Source organism: Onychomys torridus, chromosome 14, assembly GCF_903995425.1.
Source record: "Onychomys torridus chromosome 14, mOncTor1.1, whole genome shotgun sequence".
NCBI classification, from domain to species: domain Eukaryota; kingdom Metazoa; phylum Chordata; class Mammalia; order Rodentia; family Cricetidae; genus Onychomys; species Onychomys torridus.
The window spans coordinates 50,007,502-50,030,728 of NC_050456.1; the positions used below are offsets into that span (position 1 = coordinate 50,007,502).

Here is a 23,227-nt window from a genome sequence, read left to right on the forward strand (position 1 = left end):
CTTTTTTTTAATTAATAGATTTTCTATTCATTTTACATACCAACCACAGATTTCCCTGTCCTCCCTCCTCCTGCCCCTGAGTCTTCTCTCTTTACCCACCCCCCATTCCCACATCCTCCAAGGCAAAGTCTCCCATGGGGAGCCAGCAGAGCCTAGAACATTCAGTTGAGGCAGGTCCAAGTCCCTTCTCCCTGCACCAAGGCTGCGCCAAGTGTCTCCCCATAGCCACTAGGCTCCAAAAAGCAAGTTCATACCCTACTAACAGGTTCTGATCCCACTGTCTGGGGGCCCCCTAAACAGTTCAAGCTAAACAATTATCGTCGATTATCCAGGAGACTAGTCCAGTACCATGGAGGCTCCTCGGCTATTGGTCCACAGTTCATGTGTCTCCACTAGTTTGGCTAGTTGTCTCTGTACTTTTTACTATCATGGTCTCAATATCTCTTGCTCATAGAATCCTTCCTCTCTCTCATCAATTAGACTCCTGGAGCTCTGCTTGGGACCTGGCTGTGAATCTCTGCATCTGCTTCCATCAGTCACTGGATGAGGGTTCTATGGTGACAGTTAGGGTATTCACCCATCCAATCACCAGAGTAGGCCAGCTCAGGCACCCTCTCGACTATTGCTAGCAGTCTATGGTGGAGTCACCCTTGTGATTTTCTGGGAACCTCTCTAGCACTCTGCTTCTCCCTATTCCCATGGTGTCTTCATTTATCATGGTATCTTTTTCCTTGCTCTCCCACTCTGTTCCATTTCCAGCTCAAATCTCCCACTCCCTTAAGCTCTCATCCCCCGTCCCTTGCCCTCCATTACTCCCCCTTCACCCCCAGTTTGCTCATGTAGATTCCATCCATTTCTCCATCACTGGGCAATCCATGTGTCTTTCCTAGAGTCCTCCTTACTAGCTAGCCTCCCTGGAGCTCTAGGTTGTACTCTGGTTATCCTTTGCTTTACATTTAGTATCTACATATAAGTGAGTACATACCATATTTGTCCTTCTGAGTTTGGGTTACCTCACTCAGGATGATATTTTCTAGTTCCATCCATTTGCTTGTAAATTTTATAATGTCATTGTTTTTTATTGCTGAGTAGTACTCTATTGTGTATATGCCCCACATTTCTTTATCCATTCTTCAGTTGAGGGGCATCGAGGGTGTTTCCAGCTTCTGGATATTAAAAATAATGATGCTATGAACATAGCTGAGCATGTGTCCTTGTGGTATTATTAAGCATTCCTTGGGTATATGCCCAAGAATGGTAGAGTTGGTACTTGAGGAAGATTGATTCCCAATTTTCTGAGAAACCACAATACTGATTTCCAAAGTGGATGTACAAGTTTGCATTCCCATCAACAGTGTAGGGGTGTTGCCCTTGTGCCACATCCTCTCCAATATAAGCTGTCTTCAGTGGTTTTGACTTTAGCCATTCTGACAGGTGTAAGATGATATCTCAGAGTCATTTTGATTTGCATTTCCCTGATGACTAAGGATGTTGAGCAATTCCTTAAATGTCTTTCAGCCATTTGAGCTTCTTCTGTTGAGAATTATCTGTTTAGCTCTGTAGCCCATTTTTTTTTAATTGGACTGTTAGGTATTATGATGCCTAGTTTCTTGAGTTCTTTATATATTCTGGATATCAGCCCTCTGTCAGATGTGGAGTTGGCGAAGATCTTTTCCCATTCTGTAGGCTGTTTTGTCTTATTGACTGTGCCCTTTGCCCTACAAAAGCTTCTCAGTTTCAAGAGGTCCCATGTATTAATTGTTTCTCCCAGTGTTGTTATATTTAGAAAGTGATCTCTGGTGCAAACACATTCAAGACTACTTCCTACTTTCTCTTCCATCAGGTTCAGAGTAACTGGATTTATGTTGAGGTCTTTGATTCACTTGAACTTAAGTTTTGTGCATGGTGACAGATTTGGATCTATTTGTAATCTTCAACATGTTGACATCCAGTTACGCCAGCACCTTTGTTGAATATGCTTTCTATTTTCCATGGTACAATTTTGGCTTCTTTGTCAAAAATTGGGTGTTAATACATGTGTGGATTAATGTCAGAGTCTTCAATTTGATCCCATTGACCCACATGTTGGTTTTTATGCCAGTACCAAACTGTAGCTCTATAGTAGAGCTTGAAGTCAGGGAACATGATGGCTCCAGAAGTTGCTTTATTGTACAGGATTCTTTTAGCTATCCTGGGGTTTTTGTTTTTCCATATGAAGTTAAGTATTGTTCTTTCCAGGTCTGTGAAGAATTGTGTTGGGATTTTGATGGGCATTGCATTGAATGTGTAGATTGCTTTTGGTAAGATTGCCATTTTTTACTATGTTAATCCTACTTATCCATGAGCATGGGAGATCTTTCCATTTTCTGATATCTTCTTTAATTTCTTTCTTCAGAGACTTAAAGTTCTTGTCATACAGGTCTTTCACTTGCTTAGAGTTACCCCAAGGTATTTTATATAATTTGTGGCTATTATAAAGGGTGATGTTTCTCTGATTCTTTCTCAACCCATTTATCATTTGTATATACAAGGGCTACTGAAGTTTTTTTGTTGTTGTTGTTAATCTTGTATCCTGCCATATCACTGAAGGTGTTTATCAGCTGTAGGAGTTCCTTGATCGAATTTTTGGGGCTACTTATGTATACTCTCATATTGTCTGCAAATAGTGAAAGTTTCACTTCTTCCCTTCCAATTTATATCCCCTTTATCTACTTTTGTTGTCTTATTGCTCTAGCTAGAACTTCAAGCACTATATTGAATAAATATGGGAAGAGTGGACAGCCTTGTCTTGTTCCTGATTTTAGTGGAATCTCTTTGAGTTTCTCTCCATTTAATTTGATGTTGGCTTGCTGCAAATTGCCTTTATTATGTTTAGGTATGTTCCCTGTATTCCTGATCTCTCCAAGACCTTTATCATGAAGGTGTGTTGGATTTTGACAAAGGCCTTTTCAGCAGCTATCAAAATGACCATGAGGTTTTTTTTTCTTTCAGTTGTTTATATGGTGTATTATATTGACAAACTTTCATATGCTGAACCAAATTTGCATCTCTGGGATGATGCCAACTTGATCATAGTGGATAATTTTTTTGATGTGTTCTTGGAGTCTGTTTGCCAATATTTTATTGAGTATTTTTGCATCAATGAGGGAGATTGGTCTGTAATTCTCTTTCTTTGTTGCATCTTGTGTGTGGCTTGGGAATCAGAGTAACTGTAGCCTCATGAAAAGAGTTTGGTAATATTCCTTCTGTTTGTATTGTATGGAACAATTTGAAGAGTATTGGTATTCAATCTACTTTGAAAATATGGTAGAATTCTGTGTAGAAACTATCTGGTCCTAGGCTTTTTTTTTGGGGGGGGGGGACTTTTAATGACTGCTTCTATTTCCTTAGGGGTTATTGGTCTATTTAAATTGTTTATCTGGTCTTGATTTAACTTTAATTTAGTACCTATCCAGAAAATTGTCCATTTCTTTCAGATTTTCCAATTTTATGGAGTACAGGTTTTTGAAGTATGATCTGACCTGATGATTCTCTGGATTTCCCTGTTGTCAGTTGTTATGTCTCCCTTTACATTTCTGATTTTGTTGATTTGGATGCTCTCTCTCTGCTTTTTGGTTAGTCTGGATAAGGGCTTGTATATCTTGTTGATTTTCTCAAAGAACCAACTCTTTGTTTCATTGATTCTTTGTATTGTTGTCTTTGTTTCTATTTTATTGATTTCAGCCCTCAATTTGATTATTTCCTGGCATCTATTCCTCCTGGGTGCCTTTGCTTCTTCTTGTTCTAGATCTTTCAGGTGTGCCAGTAAGTCACTAGTGTAAGATTTCTCCATCTTCTTTCTGTGGTGCTATGAATTTTCCTCTAAGCACTGCTTTCATAGTGTCCCATAAGTTTGGGTATGTAGTACATTAATTTTCATTAAACTATAGAAAGTCTTTAATTTCTTTTTTATTTCTTCCTTGACCCATTGGTGATTCAATTGAGCATTATTCAGTTTCCATGAGATTGTAAGATTTCTGTAATTTTTATTGTTGTAGAAATCTAACTTTAAACCATGGTGGTCTGACAGAATACAGGAGGTTATTCCAATTTTTTTTTTGTATTTGTTGAGATTTGTTTTGTGACTGAGTATGTGGTTGATTTTAGAGAAGATTCCATGGGGTGCTGAGAATAAAGTATATTCTTTTGTGTTAGGGTGGAATGTTCTGTAGATATTGGTTAGGTCCATTTGAATCATAGTATCAGTTATGTCCCTTATTTCTCTGTTAAGTTTCTGTCTAGTAGATCTGTCCAGTGGTAAGAGTGGGGTGTTGAGGTCTCCCACTATTAATGTGTGGGGTTTGATGTGAGATTTAAGCTGTAGTAATGTTTCTTTTACATATGTGGGTGCCCTTGTATTTGGGGCATAAATGTTCAGAATTGAAACTTCATCTTGGTGGATCTTTCCTGTGATGGATACGTAATGTCCTTCTAGATCTCTTTTGATTGACTCTATTTTGTTAGATATTAGGACAGCTACACCAGCTTGCTACTTAAGACTATTTGATTGGGAAGACTTTTCCCAGCCTTTTACTCTGAGGTAGTGTCTATCTTTGAAGTTGAGGTATGTTTCTTGTATGCAGGAGAAAGATGGGTCCTTCTTTTGTATCCATTCTGTTAGCCTGTGTCTTTTTATAGGTGAATTAAGTCCTTGGTATATTAAGGGATATTAATTACAAGTGATAGTTAATTCCTGTTATCTTTTGGTGGTAGTGTGTGTGTATTTCTCTTCTTTGGGATTTACTGCTATGGGATTATCTGTTGTCTGTGTTTTTGTGGGTGTATTTGACTTCTTTAGGTTGGAATTTTCCTTCTAGTGCTTTCTGTAGGGCTGGATTCGTGGATAGGTATTGTTTAAATCTGGCTTTGTCTTGGAATGTCTTGTTCACTCCATCTATGGTGACTGAAAGTTTTGCTGGATATATTAGTTTAGGCTGGCATCCATGGTCTCTCAGTGTCTGCATTACATCTGTCCAGGACCTTCTAGCTTTCAGTCTCTATTGAGAAGACAGGTGTTATTCTGATGGGTCTGCCTTTATCCGTCACTTGGCCTTTTTCCTTTGCTGCTCTTAATATTCTTTCTTTATTCTGTAGGTTTAGTGGTTTAATTATTATGTGGCAAGGGGACTTTGGGGGGGTTGTCTAGTCTGTTTGGTGTTCTATAGACTTCTTGTATCTTCATAGGTATTTCCTTAAGTTGGGAAAGTTTTATTCTATGATTTTGTTAAATATATTTTCTGTGCCTTTGAGTTGGTATTCTTTTTCTATCCCTATTATTCTTAGGTTTGGTCTTTTCATGATGTCCCAGATTTCCTGGACATTTTATGTTATGACTTTTTGCCTTTGGTGTTTTCTTTGACTGATGAATCTATTTCATCTATTGTATCCTCTACACTAGAGATTCTCTCTTCAGTCTCTTGTATTCTGTTGGTTATGCTTGCATCTGTGTTTCCTGTTCACTTACTCAGATTTTCTATTTCCAGCATTCCCTCTGTTTGTGTCTTCTTCATTGTTTTTATTTCAGTTTTCAGGTCTTGGACTGTTTCTTTCACAAGTTTAATTGCTTTTTCATGGTTTTCCTTAAGGGATTTATTGAATTCTTCCCATTTTTTTGTTTGTCTTTTCCTCAATTTTTAAGGGAATTTTTCATTTGCTCTTTAAAGGCCTCTAGTTTCTTCATGAAGTTGTATTTAAGGTTGTTTTCTTCTGTTCTACATTGTGATGTTCAGGTCTTGCTGTTGTAAAAGGGCTAGGTTCTGGTGATACCATATGTCTCTTTATGTTGTTGTATGTATTTTTGCACTGTGTACCCACCTCTTACTCCAATAGGTGCAAGAGGTGCTTGTGTCTGAGTGAGCTGCTATTGGTCCAATCTATGCTTGCTGTGTCTGTGTCTCAGGGGGCCCCTCTGGGTCCAATCTTAGTTCTTGGTCTAATTGGAGCTGGCAGATTCTATATCTCTGGGAGCTGCTCTTGGTCCAATCCAAGCCAGCTGATTCTGTGACTCATAGAGCCACTCTTGGTATTGCTATTATCAGGGCTCTTGGTCCAGTCAGAGCTGGCAGATTCTTTGTCTCAGGAAGTCATTCTTGGTTCAATGAGAGTTGGTGGTTCAGTTTCCATGACTCAGGAAGTTACTGTGGTCACAGGTCAATGGGTATTGAAGTAGGGCACGGAAGTTGTAGATTGCAGGGTTCGATGGGGAGTTCTGGTTGGGGGGCTTTCTGTAGAAGGTTTCCCTGCTGGCTGGCAACTGGGGAACAGTTTGGTGGGGGTTCCTAGGGACTGGCTGTGTCCCTGGACCTGCAGGGTCCAATGGAGGGGGGGGGGTTTAGGGGACTTCCCACAGGAGTTTTCCCTGCTGGCTGTTTGGTGGGGGTTCCTGGGGACTGGCTGTGTCCCTGGAATGCAGGGTCCAATGGGGGGGGGACTTACCACAGGACTTTTCCCTGCTGGCTATCAACTGGGTAAACTCTTTAGAATGGCTTGTATTTCTTAATGGTTAAAAATATCCTGTCCTCTCTCTTTGGATATTTGCTGAACAAGCTCCTAGAGCCCTGGGGTGGCCCCTGTTGTCAGCAGGGACCTCAGATTGTGATTCTTGGCAACCCCACCTGTAGGCAACATGTTGTCCTCTATCAGTTTCCAATGGACTTCAGTAGTTGGGAACAGAAGCAAAAGAAGGAGCAAGAGTGGGATGGCAGACCCCATGGCACAGGTGCCAGGTATAGTGATCTGACATTTATGTAGCATTTTATTCTTTGAAATTATATTCATTGATGTTATCTCCTTAGATAGTAATAGTGAGCCCTGAAGGTAGATGTTCTTCAGTTTGAAAGCCCAAGACACATATATCCATAAATGATTAAGTGATTTACTTAGGGGTCATATGCCTATTAGAAGTGTTGAGACAAGACACTATGGCTCAGACTTCTACCTCCAGGCTAATTCTTCTTCAGTACAGTATTTTCAGGTAGCATTTTGTGGTCTCTAATAATATATATATAAAGCCAAAATAAAGACAAAACATTCCTGTGGAAAGTTTTAGTACAGGAGGGCCAATTGTGTTGATATTTTGTTTGTCTCTTCCAAAAAAGCTTGCCTGAAGATCAGAGGGCAGAGCTAGCCACTAGTTAACCATAGAGGCTAGGCAGTGGTGGCATATACCTTTAATCACAGAACTAGGGAGATGGAGAGAGGATGTGATATGGCTGGGGAGACAGGAAGTGATATGGCTGGGCAGAGAGGAATAAAAGGTAAGAGGAGACAGGAGCTAGGGCCCATTTGGTCTGAGAAGGCATAGAAGTAAGAGATGGCTGTGGCTTGCTCCTTTGTCTCTCTGATCTTTCAGCATTTACTCTGATATTTGGTTCCAAGTTTTTATTATTAAAAGCAATTAGGGCTGGGTGGTGGTGGTACATGCCTTTAATCCCAGCACTTGGGAAGCAAAGGCAGGTGGATCTCTATGAGTTTGAGGCCAACCTGATCTACAAAGTGAGTTCGAGCACAGGATCCAAAACTGCACAGAGAAACCCTGTCTCAAAAAAAAAAAAAAAAAAAAAAACACAATTCAAGCTATAGCCTACTCTGTATTTTCAGGGGAGAAACGTTTTCTTGATGATCTGTGATGAACTGGGGATAAATAAAGTCCTAAAGAAGTTTTCATAGCAAGGAACACACTATTATGTATGGCCTTCTCACCACATCACAGCTTGTGGACTCCACTCAAAGGCTCTGCATTTTCTTGGCAAGTTCTACAGAGAGAGAGCATGTTTGTGTCCTTATGAAGATACCCAGAGAGGGACTAAGAAACTTCTCCCAGAGCAGAAGGTAAAGAGATAAACCAGAGAATAATTAACCAAAAAAAAAAAAAAAATCCTGGCATTCCACCTTTTACAATCTTGCCAGGCCCTCTTCCAAGATGTTCCCCGACCATAGATGCAGGAGCTGTGATATAGATGGATCTGTTGTGACTGGGCTCTTCTTGATCTGTTGAACCTTTTGTTCAATGTGGAGTTGTCTGTGATATTCAGAACACCAGGAAGTCCTCTGAGAAATAGCTTCTCCTAGAAATGGCTTCAGAAGCAAGACCATGACAATGGCAATATCAATGGACAGGTTAGTGTGGAAGGGGGAGATGTTCACCAGTACCACTTCTAAACAAATAACTACAGTTGCATAATTTTGGCTGGGAGAAGAATGAGCATCTCTCAGGGGTTGATGTCCAGTTGTTGTCCAATGCAGAGTGGTCAGTCTTGAAAGCACATATACACTACCAACAACAACAACAACAACAGATCCTGCAGATTGTATTTTTATATATTTGTGCACACATATATGCACATACATAATAATAATGACCAAAAAGGAATTATCACATTAAGAGTGGAGGGCATGGGAGAATTTTGAGGGAGGGTAGCTGGGAGAAGTTGGAGGGAGGAAAGGAAGGGGAAAATTGTGTTAATTCTATTTCAATTAAAAAATGCTGCTGCTGCTGCTGCTGCTGATGATGATGATGATGATCATGGTATAACGTGAAACAGCATCAGAAGGAAGAATAGAAAGGACAGGGGACTGCTACTTGGCATGCTGATGTACTGTGATGGTAGTAGACGGGGCAAACACAACATCACTCAGCATTATCTCCCATCCATTCACCTGAGCATCTCACTTTGATCAGAGTCAAGAAGGCGGCCATAAATCCCTTACTGTATGTCTGTTAACAATGGAGGACAGTAAACAAGTGAACTAAGGTATATGTTCATGGACTTAAGATAAAAAGTAAGTGTGCTGTGAAGGATACTCAGGCCAGGTAGGGTTTCAGAGAGTGACCATAGTGAGGGATATTATCATGGAGAAAATTTATATAGAGAGAGGTCCTTAAGGACTGCAAATCAGGGATGTATTTCTTCCCTCCTCCTATGAGGACACAGCAAGGTGGCATCTCTCTGAAAACCAGGTATCTTCCAACAGAAACAACATAAACCAGCACTTTCATCTTGGCCTTTCCAGCCTTTGAGACTGTTGTTTAAGCCACCCCAGTCTGTAGTACTTTTGTCACATCATCCTGAACTCACTACAGTGTATTTGGTTTCTATTAGAAGTTTCTCTGCCCATCTTTCAGAGGTCTCTCTAAAGAGGTGACATTTATATGGTGACTTGAATGGAATCAAACAGTGTGGGTTGTGAGGCAGAGCAGTGGCTGTGTCCTTGTCCCAGGAATAAAAAGCAGCCATCATTGTTAGAGCTGAGGTGGAGAGAGGGGAAGACAGAACACACAGCTTTGACTACTGGTGAAGCCACACAGCCTGCAATCCTATATGTCTTCTACCTAAGATAGTATACCCTTCTTCCACCTGGCTTGATTACTCCTCTTCCTAATGGAAGACTGCTTTTTTTTTTTTTTAATAGATAAAGGGGTCTTTTGTCTGTTGCATTTGTCTACCATTTCAAGGAAATAAAGCTGCAGTGATTAAAGTCTCTTTTTTAAATCAAGCACTGTGCTCTTTAAAAGAGTGTTACTTTATTTTGATTGACCCATTATAATTGCACAGGAACCTGAAGGACATTCTGTTAAGGAGTACAGTGATTAACCTGATAATTTCTGCAGAGGTGGAGGAGCAGCATTGGGCCAAACTTGACAAACTCCAGGCTCCTGGACAGAAATTATCACACAACTTCTGGTGCTGATCTATCTATCATGTTCCCATTCATACTGAGCAACCCACCACTTGTAGACAAGAAAACAGCCCTTGAAAGGTTTACTGATTCCCATGGAGAGCTCAGGTAAGCTGTTATACTATCTTCTGCCTTGGCGACACTCATTACCAAAAGGAAACACTCCACTAATGATTATTTTTACTCAACAAAGAGAGCAGTTATGTGCTGTTTGGAAAACAGATGTGCATAAAATTGCCAAAAAAAATTACCTAAATACCACCACCTAGAAGCATTGTCAGTGTTAAATTATACAATTATTCTCATAATGACCATGATGTCTAATATATGTGCAATTATAGAGTGAACCTTTTCAGAGCTCAAAGCAGTTGCCCATTGAAATCCTGAATATGTATCTATGGTATAGTGTATGCATTTTAATTTTCCAAATTCTACACAATGAAACACATCCATTTGCCAAATTCCATTTATTTGAGTACCCTTTGGCTTACTTCCTGCAGGTAGTAGAGTTTGGATATACAGGGAACAAGTAGGACATTTTCTTATAATTTCCTGGACTTATTGCCAAGTGATGGAAAAATCCTTTCATAAACCCATGTAATTGACATGGTGGGTTTTTTTTTAATGAAACTCTGAGGCCTCATTTTTATTAAGAACTGATTAATTTTATCATTTCCTTGTGATAGAGAGCCCGGCAGATGCATATGGGATCATATACATACATACATACATACATACATACATACATACATACATACACACATACACACACATATATACATACACAAATATATATATATAATATATATATATATATATATATATATATATATATATATATATATGTTCAGTGGTTTCAATATGTAAGACAACTCTTTCTGCATTGTAAGAGTCAGTAATTATATTAAGAGGTTCTGAAAAATCTAATAATACCATGAGAATAGCATACAATTCAGATTTCTGAATTGAATCATAAGGGTTTTGAGCCAGTTTACTTGTTTTTCCTGACCCATAACCTACCTTTCCTGATTTATTTGCATCAGTGTAGAATGTAGAGGCTCCAGAAATTGGGAGCCCCTGGATGAGCCCCTTTTACTATATGAGGTAAAATACAATTAATTTTTATAAACTAAAATATCTTGTTTTTTGGATATGTGTTACTTATCTCTCCCAAAAAATTACTGCAAGCTCCTTGCCAATTTTCATTTTCTGCCCACAATGAAGTATTAGTAGAAGGTATTATAATTTCTGCTGGGTACATTCCTGTCAATTGATGAAGTCTTAATTTTCCCTCTTGAATCAACTCAGAAACGTTCTCCAATATGTATTTAATTTTTTTACTCTGTGTGGTGAAAGTATCCACTCTAAGATAATATCTTTTCTATTCATTAAAATCCCAGTAGGGGAATGCATAGAGGGTAAAATAACCAGAATGAAATCAAGCTCCAAATCCAAATGATCCACATGTGCATCCTGTAATTTCTTTTTCACTAAATTCTCTCTCAGTTTCAACTGATAATTCTCTTAGACTATTTAAGTCCTTGTCATCTTTTAAGGTTTGAAACAAATTACTGAGTTCTTGAGTTGTTACTCCAATAGTGACCCTTTAGGTAATGTCTTCTAGCAATTTTTGAAAGTCATTAAGAGTCTGCAATTGATCTTTCCTGATTTGTATCTTTTGGGGTTGAATTTTTTGTAAACTTATTTTATATCCTAAGTAATTAATAGAATCTCCTCTTTGTATTTTATTTTCAGAAGCAATTTGTAAACCCTTGTTGATCTAAATTCATTAGTCCAATGCTGGCATTTGCCAAACCCTCTCATCCTCCAGAAGGTTAAGGCCATCTGTTTGAATTATTTCAAAATAAAAATAAATATTGTTTCTAGAAACAATTTGCCTATACCCCCTTTTCAGATGAACTTGTCTAGCACAATTAAAACACCTAACATTTTGATTCTTCTTCATATTCTTAGAAAGCAGTGCGCCTATCCAAGAATCTTCATTAGAAATAGGGGGGCCAATGTCAACTGTACTTCTGATCCTTTCCTCTATAGGCGCTGATCTTGCCTTTAAAGGCTTAATCACCATTTTGCATTCTGCATTTTCAAAAGACAAAGATTCAATTAATATTTTTCTAGCATCTGGATCCAATATTATTCTATTTACAGCTGATGTTAATCTGTATAAAATATCAGTGAAACCTTTTTGCAGGCCTTTTATAATTTTAGTAAATGATTCAGTCCTCTTTCCTGATTTTTCAACCCTGTCCCAAGCAGTCAAATATGCTATAAGACATAGAATCATGGTGTTATCATCCAACACACACTCTTTGCAAATCAGCATACTGACCCTCACCAAGAATTTGGTCTTGGAAAATCTCATGACCTCTAGCCCAACCTCATTGTTCCAGGGCCCTGGCTTCCTCTCTCCACCAAGTTCACCATTGTAATTAAGTATCAGCTTCTAATACTGCTGAACCTAAATCCTTCCAGTCTTATGGAATAATTCTATTCCTAGTTGCCCATGAATTTAACAAAGGGTGTTAATCTTACAAAGGGTGAATGCATAGCATATGAAACTACTGCTTCCTTAAATCCCTTTAAGTCCAACATATCCACAAGATTCCACTAAACTTGTGCATAGCCTTGGGGATACATATCATCTGGTGGTTGTTGTTGAACAATAACTGGATATATTAAAGTTGGTGTTCTAATAACCCTATGCCATTTCTCTCCAGTTTCACAATGCAATGGTATGGTAAGTTCTGCTCTAAATTCCTCTGTGTCTGAACATCTTTCTTTTTTCATTAGTATATCTTTCCAGTGCCTGCATCCTATTAACCCACTTGTCATATTTAGCACAAAAAACCTAACAAGGCTATTATTAGTGATAAAAATATGAATTACCATATTGATAGTATGTATTCCCAGTACTATATCAATGTCAGTTAAATCATTAATCTTCCCATATTCTGATTCTAATTTCAAGCTTTCTAAGGTAACAGTCAGTATACAGGGTTCTAGCACTCTGCTTTGTTATGTTTCCCATTCCTAATATAAAAAAATCTTTTCAATATTATTTAATTTTTTCCTACTCTCCTAAGTCTCTCACCAATTCTGTTGACTTCTCTGAGCAAGAGGCAGCTGACTGCTAGCTTGGAGAGGTCCAGAAGGCAGATGCAGCAGAGCCAGTTGGCATGACCCCTCCCTCTCTGTGGGTCTGATAACCATTAGAGCACCAATGTGTTGCTGTTCTTGGGTTGGTTTTTTGTTTGTTTTTTGTTTTTTGTTTTTTGTTTTTACTCTTTTGAGGGAGGGCCACAACCCAGCTCCAAAATAAATCACACACAGAGGCTTATTCTTCATTATAAATGCCCAGCCTTAGCTTGGCATGTTTCTAGCCAGCTTTTCTTAAATTACCTGTTTGTCCTTCAACAATAGGCTTTTATCTTTCTCATACCTCTATAACCTTACTATCACTCTTATTTCATGGCTGGCTGTGTAGCTGGGTGGCTGGCCCCTGGTGTCCTCTCTCCTCTTTTCTTTTTCCTCCCAGATTTCTTCTTCTATTTATTCTGTCTGCCTGTCAGCCCCTTGTATCCTTTCTCATACCTCACTATTGATTGTTAAGTTCCTTATTAGACCAATCAGGTGGTTTTGTTGTTGTTGTTTGTTTTTGTTTTTGTTTTTGGTTGTTGTTATTTGTTTTTTGCTTTTGCTTTTTTTCTCTTTTTTTAAATTTTTTAATTTAAATTTACATATTAGCCATCGGTTCCCCTGTCCTCCCCCTCCACCCCCCACTCCCACCTTCCCTCAGCCCCCCCTCATTCCTATCTCCTCCAGGGCAAAGACTCCCCTGGGGATTCAGCTCAACCTGGTATATTCAGTATAGGCAGGTTCAGTCCCCTCCTTCCAGGCTGAGCAATGTGTCCCCGCATATGCCCCAGGTTCCAAACAGCCAGCTCATGCACTAAGGACAGGTGTGGGTCCCAATGCCTGGGTGCCTCCCAAACAGTTCAAGCTATTCAAATGTCTCGCTTATCTAGAGGGCCTGATCAATGTGGGAGGGCTCCACAGCCTTTGGTTCATAGTTCATGTGCCTCCATTAGTCTGGCCATTTGTCCCTGTGCTTTTCCCAATCTTGGTCTCAACAATTCACACTCTTACAATCCCTCCTCTTTCTCGACAAATGGACTCCTGGAGCTCTACCTGGGGACTGGCCAAGATCTCTGCATCCACTTCCATCAGTTATTGGATGAGAGTTCTAGCACAAGAGTTAGGGTGTTTGGCCATCCAATCACCAGACTAGGTCAGTTCAGGCTTTCTCTCGACCATTGCCAGTAGTCTACAGTGGATTTCTGGGGACCTCTCTAGCACTTTGCTTCTTCCTATTCTCATGTGGTCTTCATTTATCATGGTCTGTTATTCCTTGTTCTCCCTTTCTGTTCTTGATCCAGCTGGGATCTCCTGCTCCCCTAAGCTCTCTTTCCCTCAAACCTTGCCCTTCATTACTCCCACTGTCGTCCAGGTTGTTCATGTAGATCTCATCCATTTCTCTGTCATTGGGCAATCCCTGTGTCTTTCCTAGGGTCCCGTTTTCTAGGTAGCCTCCCTGGAGTTGTGTAGCAGTCTTGTCATCTTTGTTTTACATCTAGTATCCTCCTATGAGTGAGTACATACCATGTTTGTCTTTCTGAGTCTTGGTTACCTCACTCAGGATGATTTTTTTCTAGATCCATCCATTTGCCTACAAACCTCATGATGTCATTGTTTTTCTCTGCTGAGTAGTACTTCATTGTGTATATGTACTACATTTTCTTTATCCATTCTTCAGTTGAAGGACATCTAGGTTGTTTCCAGGTTCTGGCTATTACAAACAATGCTGATATGAACATAGCTGAGCAAATGCCCTTGTGGTATGATTGAGCATTCCTTGGGTATATGCCCAAGAGTGCTACAGCTGGGTCTTGGGGGAGATGGATTCCCAGTTTTCTAAGGAAGCACCATATTGATTTCCAAAGTGGCTGTACAAGCTTGCATTCCCACCAGCAGTGGAGGAGAGTTCTCCTTGCTCCACATCCTCACCAGCATAAGCTGTCTTCAGTGTTTTTGATCTTAGCCATTCTGACAGGTATAAGGTGGTATCTCAGAGTCATTCTGATTTGCATTTTCTGGATAGTTAGGGATGTTGAGCAATTCCTTAAATGTCTTTCAGCCATTTGAGCTTCCTCTTTCGAGAATTCGCTGTTTAGTTCTATAGCCCATTTCTTAATTGGACTGTTGGGCATTTTGATGTCTAATTTCTGGAGTTCTTTGTATATTCTGGATATCAGCCTTCTGTCAGATGTGGGGTTGGTGAAGACCTTTTCCCATTCTGTAGGCTGTTGCTTTGTCTTGTTGACCATGTCCTTTGTTCTACAAAAGCTTCTCAGTTTCAAGAGGTCCCATTGATTGATTGTTTCTCTCAGTGTCTGTGCTACTGGTGTTATATTTAGGAAGTGATCTCCTATGCCAATGCATTCAAGACTACTTCCTCCTTTCTCTTCTATCAGGTTCAGAGTAACGGGATTTATTTTGAGGTCTTTGATTCACAATATAGACACTACCTAAGAATAAAAGGCTGGGAAAAAACTTTCCAATCAAATGGTCTTAAGAAGAAAGCTGGTGTAGCCATCCTAATATCCAGCAAAATAGACTTCAAACTAAAATCAATCAAAAGAGATCAAGAAGGACATTATATACTCATCACAGGAAAGATCCACCAAGATGAAGTATTAATTCTGAACATTTATGCCCCAAACACAAGGATACCCACATATATAAAAGAAACATTACTAAAGCTTAAATCACATATAAAACCCCACACATTAATAGTGGGAGTCTTCAACACCTCACTTTCACCTATGGACAGATATGCCAAATTTAAACTTAACAGAGAAATAAAGGATTCAACTGATGTTATGACTCAAAAGAACTTAATCAATATCTACAGAACATTCCATCCAAACAAAAAAGAATATACCTTCTTCTCAGCACCCCATGGAACCTTCTCTAAAATCGACCACATACTTGGCCACAAAGCAAATCTCAACAGATACAAAACAATTGGAATAACCTCCTGCATTCTATCAGACCACCATGGTTTAAAGTTAGATTTCAACAACAACAAAAACTACAGAAAACCTACAATCTCATGGAAACTGAATAATGCTCAACTGAATCATCAATGGGTTAAGGAAGAAATAAGAAAGAAATTAAAGACTTCCTAGAGATCAACAAAAATTAATACACCACATACCCAAACTTATGGGACACTATGAAAGTAGTGCTAAGAGGGAAATTCATAGCACTAAATGCCCACAGAAAGAAGTTGGAGAAATCTCACACTAGTGGCTTAACAGCACACCTGAAAGCTCTAGAACAAGAAGAAGCGAAGTCTCCCAGGAAGAATAGATGCCAGGAAATTATCAAATTGAGAGCTGAAATTAATAAATAGAAAAAGAGAACAATACAAAAAAAATCAATGAAAGATTTTCTTTGAGAAAATCAACGAGATAGACAAGCCCTTATCCAAACAAACCAAAAGATACAGAAAGAGCATCCAAATTAACAAAATCAGAAATGAAAAGGGGGACATAACAACAGACAATGAGGAAATCCAGAGAATCATCAGGTCATACTTCAAAAACCTCTACTCCACAAAACTGGAAAATCTAAAAGAAATGGATAATTTTCTGGATAGGTACCACATACCTAAGTTAAATCAAGACCAGATAAACCATTTAAATAGTCCAATAACCCCTAAGGAAATAGAATCAGTCATTAAAAAGTCTCCCAACCAAAACAGCCCAGGACCAGATGGTTTCAACGCAGAATTCTACCAGATCTTCAAAGAAGACTTAATACCAATACTCTTTAAATTGTTCCACACAATAGAAGCAGAAGGAATATTACCAAACTCCTTCTATGAGGCTACAATTACCCTGACACCCAAACCAAACAAAGATGCAACAAAGAAAGAGAACTACAGACACATCTCCCTCATGAACATTGATGCAAAAATACTCAATAAAATACTGGCAAACAGACTCCAAAAACACAAAACAATTATCCACCATGATCAAGTAGGCTTCATCCCAGGGATGCAAGGGTGGTTCAACATATGAAAGTCCATCAATGTAATACACCATATAAACAAACTCAAAGAAAAAAACCACAAGATCATTTCACTAGACACAGAAAAGGCATTTGACAAAATCCAACACCCCTTCATGATAAAGGTCTTGGAGCTATCAGGAATACAGGGAACATACCTAAACATAATAAAGGCAATTTACAGCAAGCCAACAGCCAACATCAAATTAAATGGAGAGAAACTTAAAGCAATACCACTAAAATCAGGAACAAGGCAAGGCTGCCCACTCTCCCCATACTTATTCAATATAGTACTTGAAGTTCTAGCCAGAACAATAAGACAACATAAGGAGATTAAGGGGATACAAATTGGAAAGGAAGAAGTCAAGCTTTCCCTATTTGCAGATGACATGATAGTATACATAAGTGACCCCAAAAATTCAACCAAGGAACTGATACAGCTTATAAACACCTTCAGCAACATAGCAGAATACAAGATCAACTCAAAAAAATCAGTAGCCCTCCTATATACAATAGACAAACAGGCTGAGAAGGAAATCAGAGATACATCACCCTTTACAATAGCCACAAATGATATAAAATACCTTGGGGTAACTCTAAGTAAGTGAAGAACCAATCAAGTGTTTTAGACAGGCAAAGTAACACAGCTTCACAGAGTTAAACAAATGCAATATAAAAGAGGAAACACATCTTTGCATCATTAAAGACATGTTCCATAGCACAAATGTAACATATCTTAAGAAAAACTCTACAACATTCAATGAAAACACAGATAACTCTTCTACATAAGCCAAGAAATTCAGCCTCCACAGAGCTCTAAAGAAAATGGACAAACTATAATGTTTAAATGATATGTTAGTTTCCTCTCCTGTTGATCAAATATCCTGGGGAGAGCACCTTAATTGTCTCACAATTCCAGGCTATGGCCCATCACTTCAAGAAAAGCAAGGTAAAAAGAATTTGAAGTAGTAAGTCACATTGCATCCACTGTCTTGAGCAGAGAGCATGACACTGGTGCATGAGTACTAGCATCTGCTCATTTTTGCCACTCCACATAGTTTGGAATCCTCCTTCTAGGGAAGGGTGCCTCCCACAGTGGATGTGTCTTCCCACATCAATTAACAACATTAAGACAATCCTCCACAGACCTGCTCACAGCCCAGCTTAATCTAGATAGTCCCTCACTGAGGTGCCGAACCCAGCTGATTCTTGATTCTGTCAAGTAGATGATTAAAATTGTCACAAGTGGAAACCACACTGGTTCTCTTGCTTATTAATCATTCCTTCTCATTTGATGGCAACACTAAATGTAGAGCCCTGATTCAGAAAACACATTTGCTTGAAGACTTACACTTCAAAGGAAGGAATATAATCCTTATTATCCATACCTAATTCTGTGAAATTATTTCTGAACTGATTTATTCTAAACCCTTCCACCAAAATTTCATCTGTACACACCATGGCCAGGCATTGGAGTACAGCACAGGACGGTACAACAGAAAGAAAAGCAACCAAACCAAGGAAAAGAGAGTATAACCTTCAGAAATTATGTTTTAGATGAAGTTAAACACAGAAGCTAATTTTTTAAACTCCACTATGAATTTATTTCAGGGTGTAAACCCCAGGCTTCTTGGAGAATATGAAATTGTCAGAGAGATGTAGATGACTCCTTCCTGTAGTTGACAGTGATTTCCTTCATAATGGAGCTTCCTCTGGTATGTAAAAAGAATTTCTACTTTCAAATTCTCCTTTAAATGATTTTCCCTCCCCCACAAATCCCCTCTTCCTTTAGGAAGATCACTGGGCAAGCACTGAAACCATAAAAAGAACACAATGAGTACCAGATAAATGCCTGATTTACATGGATATCATGACTCACAGACCATTTGGCTATAAGGTGGAGGGCCCCATCTTCACTATGACCCTCTCTTCTATGATCACATGTTGGTGGTCTCCAAACACGTATAATGACAATACTTGTTGTTGTTACACACTTCCCCACAACTACAGTTCTTAATATTGTACAACCTAGACAATGGAGGAAGATAATATGTGTATTCAGCCCCTAAAATACTCCAGCATTGTTCTTGATACTTGCATCAATTTTGATACTTTTGGAGAAGTATATCTCATCTCAGCATGTTGAGTGTAATCACTGGATATTTGTGGAGGAAAAAAGTTTTCCCATTGTCACATAACACAGTTCAACACCACTACTGAAATTCAGATTTCTGTAACATGCATGTTTATTTCTTTTGTGCATCTATATAACTCATAAATGTCCCTCTTGATGCTTATTTTACATTAACAATAAAATAGATGATAATCTAATTCAATTTCCAGCTGGCCATGACAGCAGTGACAGTAGCATATACTAATGCACCCCAATTTGATACAGAGGCATCTAGAAAACATGAACATCATAAATACATACTTTTTTTCATGAAAAGATATCTGAAAGTTAGATTTTACATATAGGAGTATAAAGAATGTGACCAAATATTGGGGTACAGTAGAGTGGGGCATTTACCTGGCTTTGGAAGGGCCCTGGTTTCTTGGCTGTGTTCTTAGCACAAAACAGGACAATAAAAAATTAAAATCAAAACAAAACCTCAGAAGTGATAAATTATGTGATCTTAAGAGACTGGAGACACCAAGTGGTGGTAGCACAGGCCTGTAATCCCAGCACTCAAGAGGCAGAGGCAGGTGGATCTCTGTGAGTTCGAGGCCAGCCTGGGCTACAGAGTGAGTTCCAGGAAAGGTGCAAAACTACACAGAGAAACCCTGTCTTGAAGAAAAAAACAAAAAAAAAAGAGGCTGGAGTGCTGACACAGCAGTTAAAATGTTGCTCCTGTAGAGACCCTGAGTTTGGTTCTCAGTATTCATGATGGATGACCCACAACTACCTGTAACTCCAACTCCAGGGGCTCTGACTCTGGCCTCCACAAGCATCTGCACTCATGTTTACAAATAGAGAGATGGAATAAGATAAAGCAGGGGGATGGAGAAGAGAGAGACAGAAGGGGGCTGGGGGAAGAATTATGAAGAGCAAATTTAAACATAGAGGCACAACTATAATTCCCCAGTAATTTTATTTCAAGATGAAAACCTCAGATGTTTACATGGCTGTCAGAGGAAATCATTAACAATTTCTTGTAGTATTTGACATGGATTTTGTTCATTGTGTGGCTCCAGTTAGTATGGGATGAAATCAATGATCATGCACGACGAGCTCTCCGTCTGCTGTCCAGAAAAATTACTGCTTTTGAAATTCCACCAAGAAGAAGTGAAGCCAAAACAAGAATCATACGAGTAAACAAAACAGCCAGTATCTTGTTTATATTCACACGTATTTTGGCTCGAAGCATTTCCTCAGAGGCAGGTGGAGGGCCACTTTCTACACTACCACCTGAACCTTCTTCTTCACAGTTTGGTGGTAGCCAACCACGCACACAGTGACAATGGCCTCTGTTGTTACACACCCCTCTGTAATTACAGGCCTTGACATCGCATGAATAATTAAATTTTTGATGAAAAACACAAGATTTTTGATGACAGTATTTCCCTGGGCCACAGGTTGCACCATCCACTACAAACCCCATAGTTGGAATGTCTGTCCCATAGTGTAAGTCATACCCAAAGCAGTTTTCTTCTTGAATATCTTGTACCTTTATGTGATGAAATGTAGTGTGCTCACCTCCACCAGGTACACGAATGACACCATCACAGTGCAGCAGTCCACAAAAAATATCGTCATCTTGACATGCATAAAGTCTGGTTCCTGTTCGAAACATCTTCAACCCACAGTTTCCAAATCGGTCACCTTTTGTATTTAACTGTTTATAGCATGCTGGTTTTGCATCCTTTACTTGGTATCCAAAAAGAGCTTGACACTGCAAATGACGGTCACTGCAGTTTCCTGACATGCAAACTGCTAGTGGTGAGCAGGGAGTTCCATCCTGGATGTATAAATTTGGGGGGCAATTCTGTGAGTTTCCATCACAGTACTCTGGCAGATCACAAACACCAAGTTTGTCTCTGCATAAAGTTCCAGGGACTGAAAAGGAACATTGCCTGCAGCAACCTCCTACATCACAGTTACTTCCCGGAGTAAATTGACAATTAGTTGAACAGCAGCTGTTATTGACGCACGCTTTCAAGGGGCCACAGTCGCATTTTTCATTGCTATTCACCTTGTTATCTCCACAGCGAGGAACTTCATATGTCACAGCATAAAAATGAGAACCATTTAAAGTCAGGCAATTGTCAGAACCACTTATCATAATTTGTATGCCGGCCTGGGAACAGTTGCTCATCATATCCATAAGAACAGGAAATTGATTCATGACACAACTTCTTCTTCTGAAACAAATACAGCCTGGTTTATCATGGTGTAAACCCAGACTGTGACCTAGTGCATGACACATCAAAGTTGTACTCAAAAATCTATGCATGTTTACAAGATGTATATATATTACTCCTTTAGATTTTGAGCACGCGTTATTTTGCATGGCTGCGTAATCTACACCTCCATATTGCTTCCCCGCTAAAAGAACGTAAGCGGTGGGCCTTAAATTCATATTTCTGTAATTATTATTTTTATATACGCCAAAGTTTACCAAAACTTCTTGAGCATTATTTTGCCACTGGTTTATATCCAATCCATTTCTTTCTTCCCAAATTTCTATAACATAGGGAAAGATATGTAAGCCGACATCTTTATAAATGCTGTTTGCTATGTTGTTCATAGTCAATATAAACTCAAGTAAGGCGGTGCGGTTACCTATATATAGGCTTACTTCAGCAGTTGCTGTGTAGTATATTCTTACTAACTTCATATGCACACGCCACAAATACACTGGAGCTGCTCTGGGAATTCCAGCAAGCTGCATCTCTTCAAGGAATTCATCTGCCTCTGCCGCATTCTCTTCATTGGTACACTTTTTAGACTTACGAAACCCTTCTTCCACCACAAGCAGAGAAATAACATGCTCAAATTTGGAAGAAGATGCCAATGGTTTGATTTCATAAGTGAAGTCATCCACCTGTAGCATACCATTCAGACCTCCATTGCAGGTATCTAGTGTAGCGAGGGACCCAGGGACCCCTTCCAAGTAGCTGTAGAAGTAACAGTCTCGAGGAACAAATGGGTAGTCCTCCTGCTCTGCTCCTTGATCATTCATAGTGTATACCGGAAGATTTTCAGGAATCATGTTCTTCTTGAGTTTCATGTGGACCACGTGTCTTTGTCCTCTGAAGCGCATGCTGTAGGTGAGCTGGTCTGGCCTATCACTTCCACCCATTCTTTGGGGAACCTTCCTGGGGGTCACAACTTCAGAGGTAGTGAAGCGCCATTTGGGTGGGCCCTGGGAGCAACAGACAGGGCACAACAGGACCCAGAGCACAGATAGCCAGAGAGAACCTCCCAGGAGGACTTGAGTCCAGGTAGATGCCCGGAGGAAGGGGGCCATGGACCAAAGCAAATGTGGTCTACTGGGAGGCAGACAAGACTAAGACCTCAAAGTTCACACCAGGTCATGAGGAGAGCAGAGTGTGGCAAGAGGTTTCCAACCTCTGATAAGTAAAGGAAGAGAAGCTGTTACCTAACAATGCTGTGCTCATCCAAGCATTGTGTGCTCAGCGATCTGGAGAGCCTATGGTAGGAGCTCCAGGGAACAGCAAAAAGTGGGAGGCACTTGAAGAAATGCATATATACGTGTGTGTGGTAAATCATCTTATATCCAAATGTGAGAACAAGTGGGGAAAAAAATTCTGGTTTTAGCACAGATAAGACTTTTCTTTGTTTCATTTTTCTTTTTCTTTTTGCCAAATACGAGATGGGGAAAGGGAAGGACTGGACATTTATTTATGTCAGGAAACAACAGTAAGACAGTAGATGTTCCTCCACCAGGGATCTTGTGGGAAGAAATGTTTGTGGATAGAGCTTCATTTGGGCTTTTTTTATATTGTCTTTTGCTTGAATATTATAATTTCTCAATTTGTGGTTTTCTAGTTTATGGGGGGGGTGTGCATCTATGTGTGTGTATCTCTGTGTGTGAATATACACACATATTTCTTGTGGCTTTTTTCAATTTGTACATTTAAATTATGGTTTATTTTCTCAAGAGAGAAAGGGCATGGAACTGTGTGGGTGGAGATGTGTGGAAGATCTGAAAGGAACTGGAGAATGGGAAACTGTAAGCCTCTCAAGACACCTGTGTGGCCAGGCCCCTTTCCCAAAGACTTCTAACTATTAGGTTCCACCCACAGAACATTCCAACTGCCCTAAGGGCTGGGACTCAGCCCTTGCCTTACAGAGTAATAAGCCCAAGCTCTGGATTCAAAAATCCCACCA

General features: G+C 39.5%; 1 protein-coding gene and 1 long non-coding RNA gene across 2 annotated transcripts in view; one reads left to right on the top strand and one right to left on the bottom strand.

The window, feature by feature from the left end:
- LOC118595135 overlaps positions 1 to 18,602 on the top strand; it is a 32,232-nt gene extending 13,630 nt beyond the window's left edge. The window contains exons 4-5 of the long non-coding RNA XR_004946477.1: positions 9,650 to 9,825; positions 18,484 to 18,602. This is a non-coding gene — a long non-coding RNA (uncharacterized LOC118595135). The remainder of the gene's footprint in view (positions 1 to 9,649; positions 9,826 to 18,483) is intronic.
- A 1,198-nt stretch (positions 18,603 to 19,800) lies between these two features.
- Positions 19,801 to 22,352, bottom strand: LOC118595134 (disintegrin and metalloproteinase domain-containing protein 21-like). The gene has a single exon (XM_036205380.1). It carries the CDS (start codon positions 22,341 to 22,343, stop codon positions 20,091 to 20,093), a length of 2,253 nt encoding a protein of 750 aa, XP_036061273.1. The 5' UTR covers positions 22,344 to 22,352; the 3' UTR covers positions 19,801 to 20,090.
- Positions 22,353 to 23,227: the final 875 nt, after the last annotated feature.